The sequence below is a fragment of the Lissotriton helveticus genome, chromosome 1_1 (genome assembly GCF_964261635.1).
Source record: "Lissotriton helveticus chromosome 1_1, aLisHel1.1, whole genome shotgun sequence".
In the NCBI taxonomy this organism is placed as follows: domain Eukaryota; kingdom Metazoa; phylum Chordata; class Amphibia; order Caudata; family Salamandridae; genus Lissotriton; species Lissotriton helveticus.
The window spans coordinates 1,464,640,603-1,464,653,269 of record NC_136057.1 but is presented as its reverse complement, the minus strand read 5'-3'; the positions used below and the strand labels follow the sequence as shown (position 1 = coordinate 1,464,653,269).

The 12,667-nt window shown below is 43.6% G+C and overlaps 1 protein-coding gene across 13 annotated transcripts in view; it reads left to right on the top strand.

Annotated features, from left to right (window-relative positions):
- Positions 1-12,667, top strand: part of SLC39A5 (solute carrier family 39 member 5) — a 284,979-nt gene that overhangs the window by 225,831 nt on the left and 46,481 nt on the right. For 7 of the 13 annotated variants that reach the window (XM_078686198.1, XM_078686177.1, XM_078686179.1 and 4 more), the window contains 4 exons: positions 571-643; positions 1,423-1,686; positions 1,868-1,948; positions 8,378-8,568. In XM_078686198.1, coding sequence (XP_078542324.1) covers positions 571-643; positions 1,423-1,686; positions 1,868-1,948; positions 8,378-8,568 — 609 coding nt within the window. The remainder of the gene's footprint in view (positions 1-570; positions 644-1,422; positions 1,687-1,867; positions 1,949-8,377; positions 8,569-12,667) is intronic. The other 6 variants (XM_078686187.1, XM_078686207.1, XM_078686190.1 and 3 more) reach the window with 1 other exon arrangement.

The window sequence follows — 12,667 nt, the reverse complement described above, 5'->3', positions numbered from 1 at the left end:
TTAGTCTACTTGTTCAAAATAAAAATGTGTTGAAGTGTTTGAAAGCCACACTGCACTACAATTAGAAGTGTTTGGCTTTATATAAGTAAATCAGTGTGGCTGTTTGCTTACTGCTGTCACTTCTGGATTGCACTTAGTATAATGCTGTGGCAACCTAGTTGGGTAGCTGTTTGTGCTCTACAAATGCAAACTGTATTAAGTAAAAATCAACAGATGCTATTTCTAAATACAAATCAACAAAGTACAACCCTAGTTGTGTAAGTTGACCTCATCTCCTTTGGTGTATTGATAAAGGGGATATACCCGCTTGTCTTGTCAGTCACTGCTAAGAGAATTGGCCCCTCTTTAAACTGATTTGGCTCACAAAATTAGGCCTTTTGTGCAGGAAGCCTTTCCCAAGATCGAAGAGGCTAGGCTGACATGCAGAGGAGGATTCCAAGTTCAGCTGCCTGTTAAAGCTTGATGTTAGTACCCACATACCTCACTCTGCTCACTAACAAACTCTAGACTAGTCTGCCTGGACAATGCAATGTTAAAATGATGATAGTCTAATTATGTCTATCCCACTAGAAAACAAGGAGAGATTGTTCTGGATCTGAGCAGGCCAGCCTGGGAGCACTGCGAGCCTTGGCTTCCACAGAAGGTGAGTGGGTTACAAGGATGAGAGTGGTGTGCACAGGGCTCGGAGGGATAAGCAGCTGCAAAACCTTTCTTGTTTCTAATCAACCCTGTACCATCTTGCATCATACAGAGCACACAGTGCCCAAGGGTACCATGTCTGTGCCAAAACCTTCATAGGTGTACTGGCACTTGCACTATACCACTGTGGCTAGGCTATCTTGGAAACATAATTTCCAATCTTGAATTTTTTTTTAGTGGACTGCATGCTTGATCTGTCTCAAATCTTCTGTGAGGTTTTTCCACAGTATGGCTCCTACGCTTGAGGGGGTCCTCCCTCCAGTGGTTCTTCTACTAGCATCCAGAATCACGAATAGTCCTCTATCAAGCGATCTTAAATTTCTCCCTAAAATATATTTTTTAGAACCATCTTTAAAATGGAGGTGAGGGTCCTATATTTCACACTTCCTTTTGCACATTAGCCAGCGCAGCTTATGATCAGTGGGGTGAGGGGGGTGAAATGTTTTACAAAGCCGGAGGTGGTGGGGGTTGTTACATTATTGTCACTCGCAGCCTGCTATATTCTACCCACAACCACAATTGTTACACCATTCCCTCACACCCAATGTCTTAAAATGCTCACTTACTGCCAGGGATAAGACCCACTGTTGACTTCCTGAGTCTACCCACTCCCCCACAGCTTTTCTATGAGTCCTTGCTTTCTGCACCCAGAAGGGATTCTTCTCCAAGTTTCAGCAAACAACTGAATTACTCACTTACCTTTCTTTTCACCCCTCTCTCCAGCAGAATATGAGTTTCCCTCCTCCTTGGACCTGGAGGCTGGTGGTACTGGGCGGGCACACCGCTGTTCCCTTCTGGTGCACACAGAGTCCGAACAAGAGCAGAACAATACTGTGCAATCCACTCACACATCCACAGAGGACATGCAGTTACATATCGGACATTCTCATGGCCCACAGCAAGCAGAGGCAGCTGGTATTGCCAACGTTGCCTGGATGGTAATCCTGGGAGATGGCATCCACAACTTCACCGATGGACTGGCTATAGGTAAGGGCTGGGCAATGATTCGGAACATGGTAAGGACTAGCCTTCCCTTTGAGAATTGCTCCCATGGAAGGTTCTCCTTGACTTATCATCTGGAGTTTAGCACAGTAATTACGTGGTAACCGCACTAATTAGATCACTGCATCACTGCATTAAATTATATTTGCTCTTACTTCCTTGGCAGGTGCTGCCTTCTCCCAGGGCATCCCCAGCGGTTTAAGCACCAGTATTGCTGTCTTCTGCCATGAGCTGCCTCACGAGCTCGGTAAGTGATCCTGCATGGTTTGCCCTGTGAATGTTGATAATCCCTCCTCTGCCAAAACCTTTACGCTTAGGGGTCCAGCAAACACTCAAGACTTAAAGGGAAGTGTCACAGCAACTTTATAAACCTCTCACCCATATGCAGTGCCAAAACGAGGAGTACTTCGTTTGTGTTTAAACATCTAATTTTGGCCTGCACTTAGTGGAGTCCTTTAAGATCGTCCCAGAAACATTACACGTCACACGCGACTGTCCGCAGGAGTATCCGGAAATTTTGGGGGAAGTGGTGGGATTACTATGGCTTGGAATGCTAACCATGTCAAGTGGAGGGTATTGTATTACTTACTGTGTCCAACACTTGAGTGCACTGCATGTTGCTCAGTTCTATGAAAAAGGAAATAAATAAAATGTTAACTATAGATTGCCCCCCCAGTGATTAATATACCCAGCACTAATCTTGCAAAGGTTGGAACATCTCTAGAATTATTTGTTCAATGTTTTAACCATATGGATTGCCATTACTGCTGCTTTCCTTTCCGCCAATAGTATGCCCAGGAGAAATAAACTATTTTATAAACAAATAAGTTACCTCCCATCATTAACTCCCTTTCTGGTGAATATTTTATTTAATCACAGATTCTGCACTTTTAGAATATTCCCACGTGCCTGACTGGATCCAGAATGCTTAAAACCTCATTGGTCCCTCGTGCCGGTAGGTGATGTGGGGCTCCGCACCTACTTCGGTCCTTCCTAGCAGTGATTAATGCAGCCACATATTAGTGCCACCTTTAGGTACTGACATCATTTTGCTTCTTGACCCTGTCGGCACCCTCCGACAAAGAGCCCAATAATAATCCAATTCCTACATTGAACCTTTTTGGTTTAGAAATGAGACCATTCCACAGAACGGGGATGTGGTAGGGCAGTGAGTAATCCATGGTTAGAGAATCCACCAGGAAAGGCATAACCAAATGGAATTTGTTCTTCTGAGATACTTTTAACAGCAGATCACTTTTAGAATAGATATCAAAGCAGTTCCTCCCAAGGTGGAGGCCTGTGAAAAGGTTTGTACCAAAAAGTCCTCCAGGGCTGAATTGGTGAAATGCCCTTCCCGTCGGACCTGGCTGTCAAGACAGAAATGTTTAACTAACATGGGCACTGGTGCACATGTTGCACCCTGGCTGATATCAAGATCAGGCACTCCATGTGTCAACACAGTTGTAGCAGCCATGGCCCTCGTACAGTGAGCTCTGAGTCTTTCTGGAGGAAACCTCTTGGCAAGCATGTAGCTAATGTAATGTATAGTACCATCCAGATTGACAAAGTCCTTTTCTGCACTGCCTTACCCAGAAACCCCCCTAAAAATCGGATCGTCCAATCAATAGTTTTTAGTGTGATCGTTGTACATGCTCATGGCTCTGGTGGGGTCTAGCCAATGGAGTCTCTTGCTTTTTTGAGAGATGAGGCGGAGCAAAGAATGTTTAGATGATGATATATTGTCCAACATGAAAAAGTCACGACTTTTGCCAAGAATTCTGCCCTGGTGCTCAACACCAGTTTATTTGGGGGGGGGGAGTGATGGGAGGCAGCTGAGAGCACAAAGTTCACTCATGTGATGAGCTGAAGTTTATTTTTGGTATAAGTTTTTATTGGCATTTTTATAATCACTGTTGCCCTTTTTATAATCACTATAACACAAACACAGTATTTCAGTGAAGAAACACCTCTTATAGCCCCCCTCCCCCCAGGCTCCAACATAATCTCAAGACAATGGAAATGTACTGTGCAATGTTGATGGTATTCCATGGCAAATCAGAGAGAAACAATTTGCGGATAATGTTTACACGGCATAAGCTAGAAGTCATTTTACAATCCCCCATCATGACCCTGCCATCTCTGCATACTCAGCCACTCGCGTACCTACGATGTGATAAGCTGAAGTTATTGCGACAAGGAACGTGGTCTTCAAAATCAAGTTACATAGAGGACAGCTGTGTGATGGTTTCAAGGGAGTTCACATGAGAAAAGTGAGGACCAAATTAAAATCCTGCTGTAGCATTGCAAAGAGTTTGGCGGGGGAAATGTGTATCAAACCTTTTATAAACATCATCACTATGGGAGTTTAAGCAAGGATGGCTTGTCCAGCAAGCATAAAAAGGCTAAAAGGGCAGACAAATAACCTTTGATAGTGCCCACTGCAACTCATTTTTGGGCCAGAGATAAAAGAATATAAAATCTGACAGTCTAGCTTGTAACACGCCAGAATTGAAGGTACCACACCAAGCTAAAAATGTGTCCCAAGCCTGGCGTAGAATGACTTTCACAAGGGACACCCGCCAGCAAGGATGACATCCACAATTTCGGGAGGGAGATCGAATGCAGTCAACTACGACACTTAACATCCAAGCATAGATGTATAGATTTTACAAGCCAGGGTGCAGAACCCTGCTCTGCTGCTGCGACCAAAGATCCTCCCAAAGTGGTAGCTTGATCAGAGTCCAGATGCTAATGCCCAGAGGTTCTGGGTACTACACTCTACTGGCACAATCCGGAGCCACTAAGATGACTTGAGTTGTGTCGACTCTAGCTGGAATACATCCCCAAGGGAGAGCTTTCTTGGAAACACCAGATCGCAAGAGTTTCGACATTGCATTAGTGGCAAAAATATCAGTTTGGGTTGTTCACATTGCTGAGAGATGACCCGTGCCACCTTTGGATGTAATCATCATTTGTGATCCGCCAGGCGATGCCAGCTGTTATTCTGCCCTGGTCTTTAATGATTCTGCCAGGTGGTTCACAACTAGGAAAGTGCCCTGACATTCCAGCCAGCCCCAGAGACAAACCGCCTCAACGAACATGACCACATCCTGCCCTCCTTGTTGTAGTACCACATGGTGGTGGTGTCGTCTGTGGGAACCTGAAAAAGCCACCATTTGATGTATGGCCGGAAGGCTGTCCTCTTCAGGCATATGGCCTACTGCTCCCACAGATTGATGTGGAAGCGGGTCTACACTGGAGACTAGAGTCCTATGAATTGCAGTCTATCAGCCACAACAGCAGAGCTGTTGCAGTCTCTGACAAAACCTGGCATAGACGATGAGCAGGATGAAGCAGGTCAAAAGGCCCAGAAACCTCAGTCACTGACTGCGATCCAGAACCAAGGCTGAAACATCAGGATCATAGTAATATCATAAACTCGCAGGGATAGAGGAAAGAAGCAGAATTTCACAGTTTGCAGGATGGATCTCATGAAAAGTGCAGCTGTAAAAGAGTTAGGTGTGAGTTTGGCACGTTAATAGTGAACCCCAACAATGTCAGCAGGTCCGCTGTCCTCTTTAGGTGTTGTATCCTAGACTGTGGCGAATCCACCTTCAGCAGCCTGTCATCGAGGTAGGGGAAAACCGGGATCTACGACCTCTGCAGGTGTGCCTTTGGGAATACATTAAGAGCACTGGTGAGGCTGAAGGAGAGCACAGCAAATTAAAAATGCTCCTGGCCTACTTTGAGCCACAAGTAGTATCTGTGGGACTACAGAAGAGGCACATGAAAGTAGGCGTCCTGCAGATAAAGCCACCATAGAGTTGCTTGGATTCAGGGCAGACAGAATCTGGGCTAATGTGAGAATCTTGAATTTGTATTACGAAAGAAGACATTCAGAGGGTGGAGATCTAAAAGTGGGATGAAGTCATCCGTCCTTCTTTGGCCCAAGCAAATAATGGGAGAAACAGCTAGTCCCTATTTCCAGGGCCGGTACCCGGTCTATGGCTCCTTTGGTTAACGCAGCCTAAATGTCTTGGAGCACGATGGACAGGGGCTCGTTCAAAAGCTGCACTGACATGGGTGGAAGATACGGCAGGTTGGAAAGGAGTGGCAGAGCATAGACCTATTGAATGAAATGAAGGACCCATTGTCAGATGTTATACTTTGCTATGGCTGTGTGCCACTAAGGGTAAACCAAAGCAGTTTGGAGGCTCTTGACATAGGGGTGTGGGACTGGGACGTGTGTTGCCTCTGGTGGCCTGGATGTTGTGTCCTTGATATCGGTCTCTGACCCTGAAAGGACTGAGGGGGCTTTTTTTGGGGGGATAAGGGGGGGGGGGGTAGGAGTTATTGGGGCGTGGTGGGCATTGGTGCTGCCAGTATGGAAAACTTCTAGAGTATCCCTGAAAGGGACGAAACAACTGATGATATTGTATAGCAGGAGTAGAAAGCTCTCTTTAAAGCATCCCAAGGCTGAAATCTGCCTTCCAGCCCAACGGGCGATATCCGTCAAAAGGCATGTCCATGAGTGATTACTGCATACCTCATAGATTTCATCCACACGTGATAACGCAGCACCATGCACTTTCCAACTGCTCTGCCCTAGCAGTCATGAGTTTCCAGTCCAGAATATATTACATATTTGACCATATCCTGGATGGTTTGAGCCAGGGAACTTGAAATTCTTCAGGGACTGCTGGCAAGATCTCACTGACCATGTCCCAGAGCCAATATGAGTTTCTCCCCAACAGGAAGCTGGCATTGACCAACCACAAAGCTAGGCTGACTGATGAAAACATTTGTTTTCCAGAATACTTCATTTCTCTTTGACTCATAACCATTATCTCCATAGTCCTCTCTAAAGGCTGGCTAACTTTAGTCAGAACCGAAAAGTTGCTGGAGTAATAGGCGCGGATCCGAGTCAAAAGCATTATACTGTCTGAAGTGGAATGTACGGGGACCGGGAGCGTCGGGCAAATTGGAGACTCAAGCTTGGTTGAAGGCAAGATGAATTTGGCTCAGAGTTGGACACAACTATTGGGACAGCGTCCTCCTCTGGCCCCTGTGGTATCAGAACCAGCATCTTTGTCAAAGGGGCTTTCATGAATTTTGGAGCTGGAGAAGGAGTTGAAATCCAAGATTAGTTCAAGAGGTACAGACAATGCAGAGGAGTGATTGGCTGATGGTAACCTGACTGCAGGCCTCTGCGAATCCTTGGGGCCTGAACGTACTGTATAGGGAGCCTGAAGAGTGCTGAATATACATCGGCTGGTAGTAACCCGACTGAAGGTCTCTGCGGATCCTGGGGGCTTGAAGGTGCTCCATAGGGAGCAAGAAGCGTGCTGAATATACAAGACATGGTCTTTTCAAAGGTCTCAATCTGTGGCAATATTGCAAATTACATTGGAAACTCTGGGTGCCTCAGGTTCAAATGTGAAATTGGCTCCTCATATGAGGAATCTAGACCAAGAGGCAACCTCATGTCTTTGCAATTTCTCAATCACTGAGTGGCAGGAATAGGACATAACCAGCTCAGCCTTATAGCGCTTCTGCTTTGACGTACTGGAAGTCTTGGACCGTGATAAGAATCTGTCGCAAAAGCAGCCCGACAGCTGGAGTGGGTCTTCATCCTCAACATCGAGTGGGAGTGGAACATGCACGCAGGGCCGGACTGGGTACACAAACCAGCCCTGGTAATTACAATGGACCGGCATGGGTGGTGGGGGATGGGTGCTGTTAGTAAACAATGCTGTTGCGCTTTTGTTACAGGGGGCCGATATTGCAGCACTGCTGCAATACCGCCCCCCACCAAACCAAAACCGCCCATCACCCTTTCGGGCCACTGGGAAACGCCTGGTGCATGCTACGGCCAGTTTGGCCCTGCTTGCACGATTTCTTGCAGTGCTCGGTGACACACAGCTTTGCGTCATGTTCCCAGATTGCCGTTGACATCATGAGGGCACACTCTTCACAAAACTTGAATTTGTTCCTAAAACCTAAACACCAGAGACATACTTTGTGGGGGTCTCTCTCAGACATTTGCTTATGACAGTCCTGAGAAGCCTTAAGCTCTGTGGTTTAAGGAGGAGAACTGTTCCCTTCCAGATTGCTTTTTTTGAGAAAGGGTGTAGAAAAATCTAGTCAACTGAAGTAAAAAATTGGGACTGAGCTCCAGATCTGCATGCAAAGGTACGAAAAGACAGGAAGTGACGTCAGTGCATAGGTGGCATTTATATATGGCTATTAGTCACTTTGCGGGATGAGGGTGTTACACGTGGAGCCTCACAATGCCAAATGTTAGTGCCCGGGAACAATGCTGTTTTAAATCGTCCAGATTCAGTCTGGTGCCTGGGGTTATTCTAAAGTTGGGGAATCTGCAATCAGAAGTATTCATCATGAATGGACTATCTTACTCTGTCACTCAACTCTGTAGGTAACTGGTATATTCTCTCCTGGTTAGTGTATAGTTCATAAATGTTCTATTGTCACAAAGAGTTTTCCTGCAATCACAAAGTACAAATGAACAAACTTTTCTCACCATACAACCTCTTCCAAAGCCTAGGTGAGTACTCTCAGTATATGTAAATAAATGTATTGAGCATCATTTCTTGTACTATACAGAAAACCTAAATGTACAGTAGATTAATCATTAGCCTACGTGTCCACTCCATAGGTGACTTTGCGGTCCTACTGCAGGCGGGGATGCCCGTGCGACGAGTAATGGTCTTCAGTTTGCTGTCTGCTTTCCTGGGGTACCTTGGCATGCTTGTGGGCACCACCGTGAGCCAGAGCTCCTCCAAGGTAACTCCCTGGATTTTCGCTGGCACTGCAGGAATTTTCCTTTATGTCGCCCTGGTGGACATGGTAAGTGAAGAACATTTTTCACCAGTCTTGCAAATAAATCCATGGTGCTGCTTGTAAAATGCTGTTTTAAGTGTAGGAATACCAAATCCTGAAAAATTCCTTATATATTAGATGGGAAGAGCAGTGGTCTAGAAAACACTATGTGAAACCAAGGACGTATTGTCATGCTAAATCCACTACTTAGCCAAATTGTGTAAGTTACTTGCTCATGATTCTCATCCATGTCAAATTTGAGAGCACTCAGAAACAGGGCAATATTCATATTAAGCGTTGAAATGTGTACGTTAAAAGAAAACTGTAACGTGTCGTCATCCTGTGCTATTGTTCTACTGGCAGTTCAGGCTGGACTTGGGGCACAGGGTCAAGACTGATTTGCATACGGCTGGGTTCAAACTGGAATGGCATGGTGAGCAAAAAAACAATGGATTTAGGCCCAAAGCCATGTACTGGAGTGAATGTATGACCTTGTCCTGCATTCTGTCCGTCAACTGTTGTTTTTGCAATTGTTCTACTGGGGGCACAGTCTGAAACTAATGCAACTGATTTGCAATGATTGAAATTTGTGAGGGACGGTATTTTAGGAAATAGTGGCAGTGCACCCCTACACAACCATATCAGAATGGGCATTGCTGTTCAGTTAATGATGCTACCCCCCCAACATTAACATTTTCAAACTTGTTTTGCACCCACCATCCTTGTTTTACTATTAATTTGAAATTCACAATGTGATTTTCAGTATGACCAGGAGGTAAAAAAACGTGCCTAATTACGCTGCTTTTTGTGACGTACATCCCATTATCTTTTGTAACATCCTCAGATATTGTATTGAGCTGAAACATGTTCATAATCATTGATTGGGTGCCTGAGCAACTTCCCAAATGGAGCTCTGCACCGCCATTACCCGACAGAGTGCAATCAGCTCTAGTAGGCCCCTGTAAAATGCTGATACTGTCAGTTCCACTAAAGTTTCATACTCCACACAGTCTGGAGATAGAGTGAGGATATAACTAAATAACACATAACTGTACAACACACAAACAACCTTAAACAAGCATTGGCATAGCGTGTGCGTACTAGCGTGTGGGTTGAACCAGCCCCGGTTGCTGAACTCCTTCCGACCCCGAATCTCGTTAGAATGATGCAAGCGCCCTGATCAAAGCGCCGAGAAGCTCCAGGTGCGTGCAATATAAGAAGGGGTGTGGCCAGATAGCACTCTTGCTAGTCAGAAGCCTCTGAAGAAGAAGTTTTATACTTTGAAACGCATCAAGCAAACCAAAAGACTGAAAAGCTGTTTACAGATTCGGCATGCTGATTTGCGCTCATACCGAATAAATGGCTGAAAGAGCTTGTTACTGCGGAGTGCTTTTCGTTTGATGGGCAATCTTGGAGCTACTATTTTGACGCTGCAGCCGAGAAGCACCACCCCGTGATTCCATGGGAGGCCACGCGGTTAGTGATCTATCGAAACCGCATAGTGGAGCAGCAACAAAGGGTTGAGAGTGCATTGGTATGCTGAGGCCCATTGAAGGGCTTGTAAACTTTTCCAACTGTTTTAATTGTGCACCCATTTGGGAATGGAACTCTGAACACTACAAGACCCACAATGCACAGAACTTATTTAAGCAGCACATCCAGGTGCGTGCAATATAAGAAGGGGTGTGGCCAGATAGCACTCTTGTCAGTCAGAAGCCTCTGAAGAAGAAGTTTTATAATTTGAAACGCATTAGGCAAACCTAAAGACTGACAAGCAGTTTACGGATTCGGCATGCTGATTTATGCTCATACCGAATAAATGGCTGAAAGAGCTTGTTACTGCAGAGTGCTTTTTGTTTGTTGGGCAATCTTGGTTTATATATATATATATATATATATATATATGAATAAAGGTGTTCCAAATTTATTGCTGCCTCCGTTTACTTTGTGCAAGCCAGTGAACAAGGGCTACGGCTTGAAACGCGTCTGGCTTTACTTGCAATTGGAAGTTGTGGTCTCCGCTTAAGTTGCTGCTGCCATTGGTGTTTGTGCTGAAACCCCCCCCCCCAGGAGTGACCTCTCTATTGTGGGATATATATATATATATTTTTTTTACCGGAACTTCGTTTCTTGGCTTTCTTTCGGTTCTAAGCACAGAAAAACGAAACGGACCCAAAGAGGTAAAGTTGCTTAGTTTATTTCAATGCGTGCACCACTCCGTCCGCCATGACGCGTTTCGGGCCCTGAAGCCCTTGATCACATGACATGGTCAGCCAAACATTAGTGTTTATAACGAGTATACAGGCATCATCTGACCACTGGACCTGTAGAGATAAACAACAGACTTCAGCCTGATCATTTAGACATCATTCACGAAAATTACTTTCCTTCCCCAAATACATTGTACATAGATTAAAATGCCAATGTACATCCTAATTTTGATCCCCCTAATCATTTCATAATATACACCTTTTCACCATCTGATAATTAAAACTGCATTTGTATCTGGCAATTTCCCAAACCATAGTGAAGTTAATCATAAGTGCATACGTAGATATATGTCTCTTTCCCCATGTGCAAATCTCGCAATTATATATATATATATATATATATATATATATATATATATATATATATATGTATATATATATATATATATACATAAACGTATATGTATATATATGTATGTGTATATATATATATATATATATATATATATATATATGTATATATATGTATATATGTGAACACAGGTTCCCACAAGCAGCAAAACGGACTCGACTCCAGCCGCTACACCGCCAAGAAACAGGAGACCCAGATTTTCTGTGAGTAATTTATTCTGCAACAGACAGCATAACGTTTCGGCCTACAGGAGGCCTTGGTCACATGGCGCCTTAGAGGGCGGTGGCAGATTTTTAAAGTGAAAGTGCTAGTGAATGCAACATTTTCATTGGATGTCAAACGAACGCACTATAAACATAGTAAAAATACTAAATATTTTCTTTATACACACGGCCAAAAAACGAATCGGTTAAATCCGCATAATGGTGATATTGCACATACTGGACATAATGTCATGAATCAAATTACGACTTTTGTCAATAGGTACATGTCAAAATCAAATTTGGTTACAAAGTAGCCTAGATTAGTGCAAAAAATAGATAGCAAAAATAATACCTTTAGCTATAATTATATTGTCCATATAAAATATATAGAATATACAAATACACACGACATGTCCTAAAAGCTGGCCTAAAATCCAATTCTTTATATATAAAAAAGAATGAATTAAAATCAATACTGTTTAAGATATACAACATATATGATTAAATATAAATTGCTAAAACAGTCAATCAATATCTCATTCAGTGACCCGCACATAATGATTCAACCTCAACAACATTACGTATATGCCCAGTTTTGCCGTATTGCATCCTATTTTATGACACCAAATAAGTAAGTGAAAAAGTGCAAGTGATGTCTCGGTGATGTGTATAGTAAAGGGTAGGGTATGTGATCAATTAATTATCATCCTTAAAAACACCTACCAAATACTAGTTACTCTTTTTTAGGAAATTTCTTTTTATATCACATTAAAACTATGATAAACCATAGATTTTAAAAAAACACCTTTTTTGTAAAATTTATATGAAAAATACGAAAAATACATAAGTCTGTGTTTTGGAATGGAATATTGATCAGACTGGTCCCAGTCTGACCTCCAAACACAACTAGTGGCGATTTTTTACTCAAGTTTTTGTGATGGTTTAAATACAGGAAACAGGTATAAACCACACAAACATGGATACATGGTATTATCTGAATTTCATTATGTTTGCAAGTTGGAGTTTGGCAGATAACTATAAACCCTATAGGTCTCATGGAATCTATCCCTCAGAGACAGGTATAAAAATCTTCTGAGGCATTGAGTCCATGAGGTACTTTACTGTCCAACTCCAAGATGTATCTTGTTTCCAAAGATCTAAGCGCAGCATCCCTATCACCTCCTCTTCTAAGGGGACCCACTGAGTCAATGGCGTAGTACTTCAGGAGAGCACTGTTGTTGTTGTGATATTCCTTGAAGTGTCTAGCCACAGGGTAAGCAGAATCATTGTTATTAATAGCC